The sequence below is a fragment of the Canis aureus genome, chromosome 10 (assembly GCF_053574225.1).
Source record: "Canis aureus isolate CA01 chromosome 10, VMU_Caureus_v.1.0, whole genome shotgun sequence".
Taxonomy (NCBI): domain Eukaryota; kingdom Metazoa; phylum Chordata; class Mammalia; order Carnivora; family Canidae; genus Canis; species Canis aureus.
Window position 1 is genome coordinate 22947833 of NC_135620.1, and position 16736 is coordinate 22964568.

General features: G+C 47.5%; 1 protein-coding gene across 5 annotated transcripts in view; it reads right to left on the bottom strand.

Moving 5' to 3' along the window:
* FSTL4 (follistatin like 4) overlaps positions 1 to 16736 on the bottom strand; it is a 398609-nt gene that overhangs the window by 32761 nt on the left and 349112 nt on the right. For all 5 annotated transcript variants that reach the window (XM_077911667.1, XM_077911666.1, XM_077911664.1 and 2 more), the window contains one exon: positions 11951 to 12071. In XM_077911667.1, the coding sequence (XP_077767793.1) occupies positions 11951 to 12071 (121 nt within the window). The remainder of the gene's footprint in view (positions 1 to 11950; positions 12072 to 16736) is intronic.

Below are 16736 nucleotides of genomic sequence, written 5' to 3' on the forward strand. Positions count from 1 at the left end.
GCTCTTGCTATATCACCATTTATTTATACAAGCCTGCCTAGCACACATAAAGTAGATCCAAAGAATGTGAGGGAAGGATCAATAGAGAGGCAGAAATGACTGAATCAGTAAAAAAAGACTAGAACTGATAAATAAATAAAAGATTTGGTTTGTTATATATATTAATAAGATAGCCAAATCTTTGACAAGTTTGATCAATGAAAAAAATAGAGAAAGAACATAGGGAATTAAAAAATATGAAAGCATTATATTTAATGATAGGTAATAAATCTGAAAATCCCAATGAAATAGATCACTTAAAAGGGAACATTAATGAAAAATCTCTCAACAAAGTCGATATAGAAGGAATGTACACCAACATAATAAAGGCCACAGATGACAAACCCATGATGAACATCATACTCAATGGTGAAAAGCTGAGACCTTTTTCTCTAAGATCAGGAATAAGACAAGGATGCCAACTCTTGCAACTTTTATGCAACATAGTACTGGAAGTTCTAGCCATAGCAATTAGGCAAGAAAAAAGAAATAAAATGCAGCAAAATTGGAAAGGAAGAAGTAAACGGTTACTATTTGCAGATGACATGACACTATATGCAGAAAATCCTAAAGACTCCACCAAAAAACTACAAGAACTGATAAATGCCTGTAGTAAACTCAAAGGGTACAAAATCAGTAAACAGAAATTGGTTTCATTTCCATACACTACTAACAGGCAATCAGAAAGAGAAATTAAGAAATTAATCCATTTGTGATTGCATCAAAAAGAATAAAATACCTAGGAATAACCTTAACCAAGGAGGTAAAGGACTTGTACTTTGAGAACTCTAAGGCTTTGATGAAAGAAAGTGAAGATGACACGAACATGCAAAAAATATTCTGTGCTCATGGACTGGAAGAATTACTATTGCTAAAATGTCCATTGTACTCAAAGCAATCCACAGATTGAATGCAATCTCCATCCAGAATTAGAACAAAGAATTCTAAAATTTGTATGGACCACAGAAAACCCAAATAGACCAAGCAATCTTGAGAAAGAAGAAAACTGAAAGTTTCACTCTCCCTGATTTCAAACTATACTATAAAACTATAGTAATCAAAGTAGTCTGGTACTGGCATGAATGCATGTGCGCACATGTGCGCACGCGCACACACACACACACACACACACACACACACACACACACCCCAACCCAAAAAACAAACCCATACAGATCAATGTAACAGCCCACAAAAAAAACTCCACGTATATATTGATCCATATATCCATGACAAAGAAGACAAGAACATACAATGGGTAAAACACAGCCTCTTCAATAAACAGTGTTGGGAAGACTGGACAGCTACATGCAAAAACCCAAACCGCACCACTCTCTTATACCATATACAAAAATAAATTAAAAATGGATTAAAGACTTGAATGTAAGACCTAAAACTAAAAAACTCCTAGAGGAAAATAGCTGGTAAGCTCTCTGACATCAGTCTTGGCAATCTTTTTTTTTTGGACATGTCTCTTCAGGCAAGGGCTACAAAAGCTAAAATAAACAAATGAGACTACATCAAGCTAGAAAGCTTTTGCATGGCAAAGGAAATGATCAACAAATGAAATGGCAACCTACTGAATGGAAGAAGATATTTGCAAATCCTACATCTGCTAAGGAGTTAGTATCCAAAATATGTTTAAAGCACCTACCCAACTTAATATTAAAAATCCACAATTAACCCAATTAAAAAATAGACAGGGGACTTGAATAGACATTTTTACAAAGATGACATACAGATCCAACAGGGATATGAAAAGATGGTCACCATCGCTCATCACCAGGGAAATGCAAATCAAAACCACAATGAGCTCTCACTTCACACCTGTCCGGTTGGCTAGTATCAAAAAGACAGTAACAAGTGTTGGTGAGAAAGTGGAAGTGGAAGAAAGAGAACCCTGAGCACTGCTGGTATGAATATAAATTGATGCAGCCACCGTGAAGAACACTGCAGAGGTTCATCAAAAAGTTGACAGTTACCCTATGATCCAGCCATTTCACTTCTGGGTATTTATCTGAAGAAAACAAAAACACCAACCCAAAGAAATATATGCCTACTGATATCACTACAGCATTATTTACAATAGCCAAGATATGGAAGCAATCTAAAGTGTCCATCCATAGAGGACTGGATAAAGGAGATACGTATCTATACAGTAGAATATCACTCAGCCATAAAAAGAATGAAATATCATTTGTGACATCATCGAAGGACCTGGGGAGTATTATGCTAAGTAAAATCAGACAGTGTGGAATCAAACACAGAAAGACACATGCCATATGATTTCATTCATACCTGGAATCTAAAAAGCAAAACAAATGAGCAAACAAAACAAAGCAGAAACAGATTCACAGATACAGGAAAAACACTGCTGGTGAACAGAGGGTGGAGGGCTTGTGGAGGGAGCAAAACAGGTGAGGGGATGAAGAGGTACACACTTCCAGTTATAAAATAAGTCAAGGGTACGTAATATATAGTGTAGGGAATAGAATAAACAATACTGTGTAACAATTGTGTCTGGTGACAGATGGTGACTAGATTTATCATGGGCATCATTTCATAATGAATACTGAATTACTATGATGCACACTGAAACTAATAGAATACCGTATGTTGATTATACTTCTAGTAAAAAAAAAAATGGAAACTTAAAAGTATTGAGAACTAATCAAGAAGAGAATATTTAAAACATTTTCAAGTGCTACTTTTCAGTTACACAAGATGAAGGAGTCCTAGAGATCTTCTGCATAGCATAAGGTCTATAGTCGACAACATTGTATTGTACATTTAAGAATCGATTAAGAGGGTAGATCTCATGTGACCGGTTTTTACCACAAACAAAAAGATAAGAAAAACAAAAATGAAGGGACACAAGGAAACTTTTGGAGGTGATAGAGACAAGTATTACTTGGATTGTGGTGATGTATCATGGGCATGTCCCATGTATACATGTCTAGTATACAAACTGTATACATTAAGTATGTGTTTTTTTGGTAAATCAATTACACCTCAAAAAAAGGTGTTTTTAAAAAAGTGCTACTAACCCCAAGATACCCTGAGTCGTTTCATAGGAAGTTTCTTTTGTACATTTAAGGAATGGATACTTCCTAGAGAATATGACAGAGAAGATGTTGCAGATTGTATCGTGAAGCCACTATAACCTAGGAACCAAAACATGCCAAAGGGAGCACAAAAAAGATGACTACGGACCTAACTCATGTAGGACTTGATATACCAAAATCCCAGGTGACATATTGGCAAATCAAGGCTAGCATGACCAAATATAATATGTTTCAATGGCTAACTATCAGGAAATCTGTAATTAATCACCTTCCAGATCAAAGCAGTCAAAAAGGAAAAATCATTTGGTTCTCTTGCTAGACAGTGAAAGGGCTTCTGAGAAAAATTCAAAATCAATTCCTTAGAGGAAAAAATCTCAATAAAATAGGAACAGAATGATATTTGTTTCCTACAATGAAGAATATCTCTATAAAAAGAAGAAATAGCACCATTCTTTTCAGAATGATGAAACATTAAGTTGGGAAAAAAAAGCAAAAAGGAAAGAAGGCAATATCAGACTCTCAACTTGAAGCAGTGTGATTGTCAATTGAAGGCAAGAAATGAGAAGTATTAAAAGGATAGAAAAAATTATATTTTACCTGTATATGCTCCAGATAATGAACCCCAAAGTAGTAAGGTTTAGTAAGTGACTGCAGAAAGGGAGCCAGTACCATAGCATATAAGACTAATAGCTTACTTACTTACTGACAGCAATCAGACAGAAAACACATTGGGCCTAAATGAAAAAACTGTAAAACCTCACTGAAGACATAAAAAAGACTTGAATAATTGGAGAGACATGTTCTGGGAGCTGAAGCTTTACTGTGGTTAAGAAACAAGCTACCCCAAACTAAGTCATGCATTTAATCTAATTGCAATTAAAATCAATTGGTGGGGTCTTGACATTTCTAAAACTTACATGGAAAAAAATGTGCAAGAACAGCTGAGAAATTTTTGAAAAATGAGAGTGATGATGGGCATTTTCCCCTACCAGATTTTACAAGTATGACAGCAGCAAATGCTGCAAAGCAGGGGGAGGTGAGGTGAGCAACAGGGGAGGGCTGAAGGAACCCCTACCTCTGAGTCAGGCGACATACTAATGGTCTGGATTGGTTTTACAAAGCTCTGTTGATTCATTCCATGCAGCCAACATTTATTAAATACCACCCAAGGGGCAGGTGTTCCGGACAGAGCAGGGAGTAAGAGCGTAGTAGCGCTTATCCACATGGAGCTTGGTGTCTGGGGGAAGGAGAGTCATCAGTGGATTCCAAGTGTGATGGGCATTACCAGAAGGGAGCTCTGGGGGCTTGCGGACAGGGGTGTGGGAAGATTTGCCAGAATAGAGCAGGATCCACTCTCCAACTCACAAAGGAAATCCCGAGCTTCCTTACACCTGCGCTGCTTGTCCCTTTACTGATGGTAGCTTTGTCTGTAGGACTGGGGACGGTGAACTGGCCTCTTCAGTGAGAGGGCCAGTGGTCAGCACCTCCTTGAAGACTGTCCTTTGTCTCAGCCCCGACCTTTGATAGAATCTGTGGAACCTACCCAGGAAGTTTTCAAACCATAGTGTATATCTGCATCCCCTGGGAGGGGGTATGGTTGTTAAAACAAACACTGGCCCCACACTGTGGTCTCTGATCCCGGAGGTCTGGGATGGGGCTGGAGGATCTACTTTTACCGATCAGGTTCTGAGAGAAACCCGGAGTCAAGTCTCACTTGGAAGCTCTGGAAGACCAATTCAGGGCTAACTCTGAGCTGAAATGCATGGCCCTATTCTAGAACAAAGTGAAACTGAAAGTCAAGGGTATGCAATAAGTCACTCACTTAAAAATATAGGACTATCTACTGGGTAAAGACACCTCCACTGGCAGGAGTTGAAACACTGCTCACAGGTGCTCACAGGGAGGGGTACGCTCTGTTGGCCATGAGGTCTCCATGAGCCATGCTGGGGGCCGAGACCATTCCTCCTTGGATCTCCATCCCTCCAGCAGGACTACAGTGAGGGCCTCAGGCCTCTGCATGCTCCATCTGTCCAAGCCCTCTCTTTCCAGTCTTGTCCTAACTCCACAAATAGGGATCATCAGGACACTTTTCTTTGTGCCCTCCATTCAGGGTCATGTTCATCTTCACAAGACGCCTGGGGCTCTCGGCCATCCCTCATCCCACAAACCTTCGGTGTATCTTCTGGAACTCATGTTCAGTCATGAGCAAAATGTGCTATATCCTCAAACCCTTGTATGAATGTTCCTTCACCTTCTCAAAATGGAAACCTGGCGACATTGCTTCTACTGCAGCCTCTTAAGGGGACGTGGCTCTGAGCCTCACCTCCTCCTGGAGTGGGCTGGGAGGTGGGGCATGTGTCCTCCTCTGTTCTCACCTTCCCTCTTCTGGTTCTGCATCGCCTGCCATGCCCAGCTGCATTCCAGATCCCATCCTTTCCCGCCTGTTCCAGGACATTGCCCTGGCACATCCCTCCTACTCCGGTGCCTTTCCCCCTTCCTAATGAGCATTCTCATCAGTCCATAAAAAGCTTTTAATTTCTATCTTGGAAAAAGCCCCCAGACCTCTCCTTCCCCCAACTTCTCTCCCCAGTGCTGCCCGATTTTTGTCCTTGGAAGCCTCCTAAAGAGTTGCCCATATCTGGGGGCTCTAATTTCTCTCTCCATTGCCTCCTGAGCCAGTTCCAGGCAGACATTTCCCCACCAAACTGTGGAAACGGCTCTTCTCCAGCCACCCCCACATGCCAAACTTGACCCAATGGCCAACTCTCTGTCCTCATCTCCCCCTGAGCTGTCCTCAGCATTGGGCACAGCTGACCACTGCTCCTTGGTCCAACCTGTCTCTTCATCTTCAAACTTAGAAACCCAACTGGCTGCATAACACCCAGCATTTACCATGTCTGCATGAGCTTCTGAGCTTCCTTCCTGAAACCTGCTCCTCTACCCTCCTCTTATTTAAGAATATAGCCAGTGTCCTCTGTCCAGATGTTCAGACCGAGATCCTTTGGAGGGACTAGTGACTTTCCCATTAAGTTGACAAAACATCAACTTTTCAGTAAGGCCTTCATTTGCCATCCCCTCTAGCATTTCTACCTTTTATCTGACTTTCCTTATCCCTTTGTGTTTTCATTTTTCTCCTTAGTCCTTGTTACCTGTAGACTTGCTCCACGAGGATAGATTTGGGTCTGCTCACGGTTTCCAATGAGTGGCCTGCAAGGGGCCTGCAGAACTCAGTACCTATATGTTGAATGTGGATTATGCAGACACTTGACAGATGAAGTGGCAGCAAAGGGGTGGGGAGAGCATTCTCAACTGGGGTCAAGTTCATGGGCTGGAGTATTTGGGGAGGGATGGGGGCCAAGAGATGAGGTTAGCAGGTGGTGGGAACCCAGATCACAGGGACCAGCCTGTATGTATGCATCTATGAACGTGGTCTATGGGCTTTTGCGGCCAAGAAGCTGCTGCCACCCTTCTGTGAATCAGTGACTAGGTCTCCTATCCTATTTGTCCTGATAGGCTTGCATGGAGGAGACTACGGGGGCATAGCCAGGCCAACAGCAACCGGAGGGACCCTGCATGCAGTCCTAGGCCCCCTGGCCTTCCTGGCTCAATGCCCTGCACAAAGGGGGCCTGTGCTGTGGAATGTAACTGCAAGGCACCAAGAAGCTCCACTGAGAGGCCCCTGACTTGACCACTTGCCAACTGGCAAATTGGCAAAAGGATTTTTTTTTTTAAAGCATCATCCCATCAGTAGTGGGGTGGGAGCTCACTCACTGCCCTGAGACCCAACTGTCCTCTTTACGCATGATGACAAGTCTACCAATCCTGCAGCTGGTGTGGCATAGGCCCCTGGCTCTGATGAACACCTGCTTGAGCAGAAGCTGTGACTCCTGCCAGAGCCAGAGCTCTGGATCCAGCTTCCTGCTAGGACAGGCAAGCTCAATAGACATAGGGGGTGTCAGAGACATGCTAGGAGCCCTGGTCCCCACTGGAATGGGGCCCAGTCAGACAAAGTCCTGCATTCCCACTGTGAGAGACCAAGGGGTGGAGCTGGAGACACAGCTTCCTGCTGGCAACGGTGATCCACCTGTTTTCCTTTGGCCTTACAGCTGTATTAACTCACACACTAAAAATCATTTGAAATTAATATATTCTGGGTAAACACATTCATTTTCTTTTAAATTTGCAAAACCCTCCAGTGAAAACATTTGAATATGTATCACAGAGGTCTGTTTTCTTTGGGAAACATGGATCATTTCCAAGGTGAAAGGCAGCATAAATATGTCCTAAGTAAGAGGTGCCTTCACAAAAATACCAAGCTAGAGTAATAAACAGATTTGGGAGAGGATTATTGTGTTTTGGGAAGGAATTGTTACTTGTCTGAACTGTGGGGAGTTCGAGGGTGTTTTTATTTTAATGGGTTCATCATTTATGTCTGAACTTCTCACTCCTTCCTATGAGGGCAATGCAGGAGGTTTGTGTGAAGTTATAAATCATGTCAGTGTTTGGGCCTCCTCTCTGGGAGGCCAGGTCTATGAGGAAGTTACACTAATAATTGGAGAGAAGTAGTTGTCTAGAAGGGCTCCCTTTAGCCGAGCAGGTCAAGGCAGAGTTGTGGACGGAGAAGCCCTCCCAAGATGGTGGCCTGGCCTGTATATGGGGTCTGGCCTGTGCACCAGGAAGTGGGGAAGCTCCAGAAAGAAGCATTTTATTCCTGGTTTGGCCAGTTTCTCTGGGTCTTGATTTTTTCCATCCGTATAATGAGTTGCATGCTCCCTGAGAGGCCACCAGCTCAGGCCATTTGTGTCCACCAACTATAGCTAAATGTGGCTTGAGACAACTGAACATCTCTCCCATATGTGTCCTGCTCTGGACTGTGAACTCACCTGTATCAGGCATTCTCCAAGCATTTTAGACAGATCAGCTGTCATCAGGCCTAGAAGGCAGGAGGTACTAGTGCTATTTCCATTTTACAGGTGAGTCTATTTGCCTTCCTTGTGTATAAAGGACAGATCAGTACAAGCCCTTGAACTCAGGTGTGTCTGGCTCTGAGTTCATGTCTTGACTCTGGGACAGAGCTGTTGCCAGCTCAGGTCTGCACCGGGCCTAGAGCAGAGAAGCCCCCACCCGGCTCCTGCTCCCTGGAGTGCTAGCTCTGGGTCTTGGGCTCCCAGGTCGCACATGAGCTCCCCAGCACATCTGTCATTTGCTTGGAGCCTTCCGAGAAGCAGGTAACTGGGCAGGGCCCTCTCTCTGCCCTTCTGCATTCCCAGCCCCTTCTCTCTGGTTGAGGAGAAGCTATCTGGGGGAACAGACACGAAACATCGCTCGCGGTATGCCCCAGATGATGCCTTAGCTTAGTAGGCCACAGGCCACCTGCCAGGCCAAGTGGGGACCAAACCAGACCTTCAATAGCACCGCTGAGCACCACACCATATCTCACCCTGGCAGCTCAGGGACCTTTTCCATAGTTTTCAATCATGCTTGGGATGAATGGCAAAAGGGAACAAACGCCCCAGGTAACTTTGGCTGCTGATTTCTCTCCCCCTTCTTCAGGAGACTCCTCGGCTAGGCAGCATTCCTTTTGTCCTGAGCACCAACAGTGCCCTCTCAGCCTTCCCAGCAGCTCTGCCTGAAAGCCTTGGCACCAAGCTGCAGCCTGCAGAGCCCCCTGCACCTACCGCCACTGTGGGCTTCCACAGTACGCCGGCCCTCCTGGGACCTGGAGCACCATTGGGATTCTGCACTGGGATGGGCTGAGCCCCACCGGAGCTGGACATCTGAGCCACACGGTTTGCCAACTTCAGTTCCACTGAGGCAGGGGTCACTGCTGTGGCCTGGTCATCATGTGCTCATGATGCCAGCTGTTTCCAGCCAGGCTTGAGTGCAGCACTAGGGGCAGAGGGGAATGAGGCAGGGTGCCCATCCCCTGCCCTCCCTAGGGTGTAGTCTGCTGCAGCCCAATGCTGAGCTGCTGAATGACCACATCTGTATCCGACACCCAGATTCTCCAATAGCAGTAACACTGTGCCCTGGTAAGGATGGGTATGGTAGGGCAGGGCAGGTGTCAGGAGTCTGAGCTCTGGAGTCAAAATCTGCTTGGCAACTGCAGGGCTGGGTCCTGGGATCCTGAGATCACTGCATCTCTCTGAGTGCTAGTTACCTCAACCTTGAAACAGGGATGGCACACAGGAGGTGTTCAGTAGAAGCTATCATAATGGTCTCTTTCATACCATTCTATTTTCAACAACTTCCCATCTTTCTACGTAGGACATTTCCCTTCTCTCTCCCCAACACAGCAACCTAACTTCTAAAATACTTGGAAAGCCTTGCATCTTATTCCGAGGTCAGCAGGCAGTGGACATCTGTCCTTGGGAGGCAACTCCAGGCATACTTTAGTAGGGCGTGCCCTTGAGCGGGCTGGTTAGTGGTCCCCCACGTCACCCCCAAGTGCCTGGGAGTCAGCCTAGCCCAGGAACCTTGTGGGCTACTGGAGCTAGGGCCACCCAAGTGACCTTGTCTGGCTGTCATGGGAGCTAAGCTCAAGGGGCCAAATTAATGACATAGGACACTATCACAAAGTACAGAGGTCCCAGCATGTTCCCTCCGACTGCTGATAGTGCTTCCACTGGAAGAGAAGCCTTCAATCCATCAGCAGTTAAGAAATGGATCTCAAGTGGCCTCTTTTGGTTCCCAATGGGAGGTTTTGATATGTGTGGACTCCCTTGGGTCAAAAGCATCCTCATTGGAGACTGGATAATGGCAGAGCTCCAGGGTGGGGGTGAGGGGTGGCTGGGGATGGTGTGAACAGGACTCTCCAATGCCAGCTGCACAGCCTGCTTCACACCTGGTGGGAGAGGCCCAGCAATCCCTCCTGGTGCTTCTGGGTCCGGGCCTTGCTCTTAGATTCAGAGCTGGGAGTGGCAAACTGGCTCATCCACATCATGACCTCAGTCTCAGAATTCTGGGCAGGATGGGGCAGAAGGGCACCCCGAGCACCATGGACTTGCCACTTAGTGTATGAAGGCACCTAGGACCAGAGTCTCTTCCTGAGGCGAGTATAGACTCTTACCTGTGACATACTCAGGTCCCTCCCCCTCCACAGGTGGCTCCCCTCCCCTGAGAGAGTCATTTGGGGGAAATAAAGGGGACAAGGCTCAAGCCATCTCCCTGTGGCACCTGCCCCCCACTCCCTGCACCCCACCCCCCGCCACACCCACCATTCTTGTGAAGTGAGGGCAGGATGCAAAGGGCAGAATTAAAAATCTGCGAATATTGGTTCATTTCCCTTCTCCAGGCTTGTCTGAGGACCTGAGGGGCCTGGGACAAACCACATAGAGCTGTTTCCCAACCAGTCACCAACACTGTACCATGCTGGGCATCACTTGCCAGTTTCAGATGGAAAAGCCCTCTTCCCACCGCAAAGCACGCGCTCTGCCCCTGCTGGAGGAGAGCCCTGCGCACTGCCTGCTGGCCACACTTCACACTGGCCCTAAACTGAGGTGGGGTTAACTCCCCCAGGGGCTGTCATAACTAGAAACTCCTGGGTTATTTCTGCGGCAATCCAGTGACATTATCACAGGCCTGCATTCAAGCCTGTGAGCACAGCTACAAAACCCCAATTAAATACGTCCCAGGTCAAGGGAAATACGAAGATATGGGTTAGCTGTGTATGGCTATAAAAATCCCTCAAACATCCTGTAGGGTAAATGTAGACTCCAGCTGAGCTCACCCAGGTGTCCTTAATGGCTTGTTACCCTGGTTCCAGAGTTAAGTGAAATTGAGCCTCATTATGTAATTATTCTTAACACCTTGCTCACTTTATCTCAGAGCAGAAGCCCTGAGCACCAGCTGGCACAGATGCTCTAGGGCTGACTTGAAGTTTCCACACTGACACAAGAACACCCTGCTTAGTGCTAGGCGTCCAAGAGCACAGCTGCTGGCCCAAGCCTGGCTGGGCGAGTCTAACTTCTCTCGGGTGTTGATCTGCTTTGCATTGTGATGGCTTATTTGTTCTGAGGGCTAGAGAGGCCAGGATGGGCCAGTCAGCAGTGTGATGCAGAGGTCAAAGCACAGTCCCAGGTCTAGGAAGACACCCACCAGTGGTGTGACTCCAGACCAATGGCCTTACCTAGAGATTTCTCCATAACCTGAGTTGAAACGACATACTGACTAGCAAAGTGCATGTGATGTGTTAGCACAGGGATTGGCTAGACTAAGTGCTTAGAAAACACTATTTTAATCGTTGGTGTTGTCATCAGGAGTTGTCATCAGGAGGGGTTTATTATTCCCAGCCTCTAGGAGTCCTGGCAACTCAGGGGTCCCTGAGAAGCAACGAAAACCTCCTGAGCCTGTTCAGGTTCTGTCTTAGCGGGCCAAGTGGAGGCTTGGTGAGCCTTTTGGGGAGGGAGATGGGAACCAGCCCCTGCTGGAGGAAGTCCTGCCTCCCTGGCCAAGTGATATGGGTGCATAGCACCCAGAAGAGCAGTGGTGTCTTTTAGCGTCTGCTACTCACAGGGTCCAAGAGCACAGCTGCTGGCTGTCACTGTGGCATGGGCAGGGCACATTCTACAGGGTTCTGCTAGAGCCTCAGCTGCTGAACATGACTAGCCCAAATGACTCACCCCCCGCACCACTATCACTTCATCAGAGGTGGCTTCTGGGTGAAGCCAGAGAAACTAGTTGGCTGGTTTTGCCCTTTCTCCACTGCTCCCTTTACTTCTGAGAGAGATGGGTTTTATTGGACTCAGACACATTTTTCAGATAGAATATAGAAGTGGGAAGGGTTGCTGTGAGCAGCATTTTGGGAACGCTTTGAGGGGACGACATGCATGGAGCCATTTACTAACCATTCACCTGCAGGACGTGGGTCTGGAAGAGCTCATCATGGCCGGAGGCATGGCAGGTGTAGTTGCCCATGTGGACGGTGGTCACCTTGGTGATGTAGAGGGAGTTGTCCTCTCCGAAGTCCTGCACAGGGTGAGGAAGACAACGAGGTTGGCCTCTCTACTAAGTAGGCTGGGAAGGAGAGCCAGTTGTCCTGCTTTTGCAGGAAAACAAACCCTGCAGCTGAGCCCCCTTGCTCAGCCAGAGCTGCCTGCAGGGCTGTGCCGGCCTGGGCAACAGGAACTTCATTGGTCTTCCTTATTGTCTGCCTGGAACTTGTATATCCACTTAAGGCCTCATTCACCTCTGTGGCCAGGCTGGAACACCTTCCCTGCTTGCTGCTCTCACTTTTTAAGATTGGAGCTCACCTCTTCCTCCTACTAATCCTGAGCCTGCTTGGCAGGTTTCCTGGGGGTTCTTATCCACCTGCTGAGAAGCTCTGCAGGATGGCCTTGTGTAGGGCTGGCAAGCTTTTTTTTTTTTTTATAAAACTCAACACCCAAAAACCAAATAATCTAATTAAAAAATGGGCAGAAAACATGAACAGACATTTCTCCAAAGAAGACATACAGATGGCTAACAGACACATGAAAAGATGCTCATCACTTATCAGGGAAATGCAAATCAAAGCCATAATGAGATATCACCTCACACCTGTCAGAATGGCTAAAAATCAACAACACAAGAAACAACAGGTGTTGGTAAGGATGTGGAGAAAAATCCTCATGCACTGTTGGTAGGAATGTAGACTGGTATAGCTACTTTGGAAAACAGTATGGAGATTCCTCAAAAACTTAAAACTAGGAACTACCTGCAGACCCAGCAGTGCACTACTAGGTATTTACCCAAAGAATATAAAACTATGAAATGAAAGTAATACACACACCCCTATGTTTATAGCAGCAATGTCCACAATAGCCAAACTATGGAAACAGCCCAAGTATCCGTCAACAAATGAATGGATAAAGAAGATGTGGTATACAGACACAATGGGGTATTTTATTCAGCCATCAAAGAAGAATGAAATTTGCCATTTTCAACAGTAAGGATGGATCTAGAGTAGAAGGCTGAGTGAGGTACATCAGAACAAGACTGATACCATATGATCTCACTCATGTGGAATTTAAGAAACAAACCAAATTAGCAAAGGGGAAAATGAAGAGAAAAAAGCAAACCAAGAAACAGACTCTTAACTCCACAGAACAAATTGATGGTTACTAGAGGGGAGGAGCCTGGGGGGATGAATGAAACAGGTGATGGGGATCCAGTAACCATACTACAGGGTATCTACCCAAAGAACACAGGAACACTAATTCAAAGGGATACATGCACTCCTGTGTGTACTGCAGCATTATTTACTATAGCTAAGTTCTGGAAGCAGCCTAAGTGTCCACTGACTGATGAATGGCTAAAGATGTGCTACATATACAAGGGAATATTATTCAGCAATAAAAAAAGAATGAAATCTTGCCATTTGGAACAACATGGATGGAACTAGAGTAGAATGCTAGGTGAAATAAGTCAGAGAAAGACAAATACCATATGATTTCACTCATGTGGAATTTAAGAAACTAAACAAAAAAGTGTAGGAAAAAAATAAGAAAAGAGGCAAACCAAGAAACAGACTTTTAACTACAGAAGACAAACTGATGATTACCAAGGAGAGGGGAGTGGGTGGTTGGGAGAAATAGGTGTTGGGGATGAAGGAGCTCACGGTGACAAGCACCAGGTGATGTATGGAAGTACCAACTCACAATACCGTACACCTCAAACTAATACAACACTGTGTTAACTAACTGGAATTAAAACAAGAATTTTTTTCCCTAAAGGGACAGATAGCAAATATTTTTGGCCTCATGGGCCATAGGGTTTCTGCTATTTAACTCTGCCTTGAACCACATAGATAACCATAATAATACATAAATTAATGAGCATCCATAAGCTCCAATGAGATTTATTTATTTTTAAGATTTATTTATTAGAGAGAGCGAGCTCATGACCAAATGGGGTGGGGGGGTAGGGAGAGAGAGGGGGGGAGAGGGAGAGAGGAAGAGAGAGAGAGAGAGAGAGAGAGAGAGAGAGAGAGATCCAAGTAGACTTGGGGCTGAGCCAGAGCCAAAGGAGAGACTGGATCTCACTACCCTGATCACGACCCTGAGCCAACACCAAGGGTCAGACGCTTAACTCACTGAGCCGCTCAGGTGCTCCCAGTGAAATTTATTTAAAAGAATAAGTGGTGGGACAGATTGGGCCTGCGGGCATAGATGGCCTACCACTGGGTCAAATCTACCTTCATCCCAAAACAATTCTAAGTGGCTTGCAGAGACCTGGATAACCCACGAAGGGAAACAGAACTCTGAGGAAAATGAAGGCAAACAAAATAGCCAGAGAAGGGAAATAGTTGAGGGGGGCGGAAGCCGGGGGTCAGAGTGCCCTGATAAGCCCCCCGGCTGAGCAGCACTGCCCCAGGGCCTTTCCGGTCAGGTGCATGTGCTCTTGCAGACCTGCACATGGCGTGGGCCCTGGCCAGGTGCCCCCTGCAGACATGCTGGAGAGTGGCATTACCCTGTGTTTCTGGGAGGCTCCTCATCAGGTTTGGGGTTAGCTAGCTCCTTGACATCTTTGAGGGGTGGTGCCCAGAGCCGACAAGGGACAGAGGAGGTCCTGGCTTCCTGGTGAGAAACAGGGCGGTGCACTGCCAGCCACGCTGGCTGAGGGTGAGGGGAAGCCTGGCGTGGGACTCCGGAGACTCAGATTTTAGTTGAACTCTGTCACTGACCAAATGTCCCCTTGTCCCTCTGGGCTCTGGTTCCTCCACCAGCAAGTGGCAGACAGTCCATGTGCCTGCCTGCCTCATGGGGTGCTGAGGAGATCTGGCAAGAGAACACACGTGAATACTTTCCCAGCGAGGGGAGCGTGACATACGTAGGGGTATCACTGGTTATTATTAACAGGACGTGCAAAACTCCTCTTGACCCCCTGGAGCCAACACCAAACCACCCCTCTTACCATTCCCTGTGCCCTTCTCCACAGAAGCCATCTGGTGGCGGGAGGGGGGGAAGGCCACCAGTCACCGCGGCACAAGAGCTGTGCCAGAGCTGCCATGGAGAAGCTCCCTGACCCTCTGCCTTGCTCACATCCTGAAGGGCCTCACTGCCACCATCTTGAGTCCTTTGAAGATGCTTTTTGGCTAATTAGCCCGGTGAGGGAGCGCGGGCCCAGAGAGAAGCTTGGGGAGGGCGCGGGGGTGGTGGCGGTGGTGTTGCAGGCCAAGGTGGAGCGCAGATGCACGCAGCCCGCTTTCATTATCAGGAAAAAGCCACACGACGCACTCCCACCAGAGTAAAGTATCGCAGAGGCTGCCAGAGCCCAGCGGCTTTTCTCTGAAGCATCGCTCTGTTTAAAAAAGCCCCATTCCTATCACTCTGTGGAAGCTTCGATAATAAAAATAAAACACCAGATAGCTGATTTGTCCTGTGTCATAACAGAGTCATAAAGGGTTCATACCTGAGTTGCTTAGGAAAAGTTAATGGTTAGTCAATTCTGGGCTGACATATTTCTGGTCTAAGCTGTTTGTGTGTCAAAACCTAAGTGTGGCGGAAAATAGATTTGGCTTGGAGGCTCCGTGGCGAGGTGGCGTGTCGAGAATAGGGCAGGGAAGTTGGGTGCGGTTCCCGCTTCGGGGACCCCTCTATACCTCACCTGGGTGGTTCCAGGGCCGACTCCATCCCCAGGAGCAATCCCAGAACCGCTAGCGGGGGGCGCCCTGGCACATTCCCTCGACTGCCTCCCCGGGCGTCGCGCCCACAGCCCATCCTCGCCCGAGGCCCCGAAGCCCCGAAGCCCGGCGAGGGTTCTGGCGGCCCCTCGCTCTGGTTGCCTCCTCGCTGAGGTCACGTGGTCACGGGCCCGCACGTTGCTCAGGCTGAGAGGTGCGCCAAGGCCGCGGTCCGCACCGATCAAGGGTCAGAACACCAGCTCCCAGGCTTCCGAGCTAGCCATGAGCTAGGAAGCTTCATATGGATTTGCCTTGGATGATCCTCAGGAAAGAAAACAAAACCCAAGCCAGAAAACGAAACAAAAGCCCAGGCCCATGGGGTGAGGAAGCAGAGCTCTCCTTCACAGCGTATTCAGGATCTGATCTTGTCTGATGACCTCACTGTGACCGGTGGGCCAAGGCTCCATCTTCTTATCTAGGGGACGGTGGGGACCCCCTCCCCTGCCCCTTCGCTCTGTCCTCCACGCAGCGGCCAGACCCTACCCCTGCACCCCGAGTCACAGCCCTAGAGGGTCTCATTGTATCCCCACTCCTTCCACTCTCCCGGCTCATTCCGCTCCAGCGCTGTGGCTCCTTGCTGTTGCTCACGAGCCAGGCATCCTGTGCCCTCCTCCCCAAAGGCTGTCAGTCTGGTTTGCACCCAGGCTCAAATGTCATCTGCCTGCCCTATCTGTAACCCCTACCTCTCACGTCTCATTTTGGGGCACTTACTGCCACTTCGCATACCATTTGTAACTGCCCCCCCCCCCCGCCCCACTAGGACAGGAGCTCCCCAGGGAAGGCAGGGATTGTGGTGCTGCATAGTGCTCACTGCCACGTCCCCAGTGCCTGGGAGGGCCTACCTCCTCATGGGCCGTCAGCAGATACTCTGTGAATGGATCAGATCACACAAGATCCGATCTGCAGGGACTGTGTTCTGGTTCTTTGGGTTTGACAACAGAGGCACCTGCCTCCTGCCTTCCCATCCACCT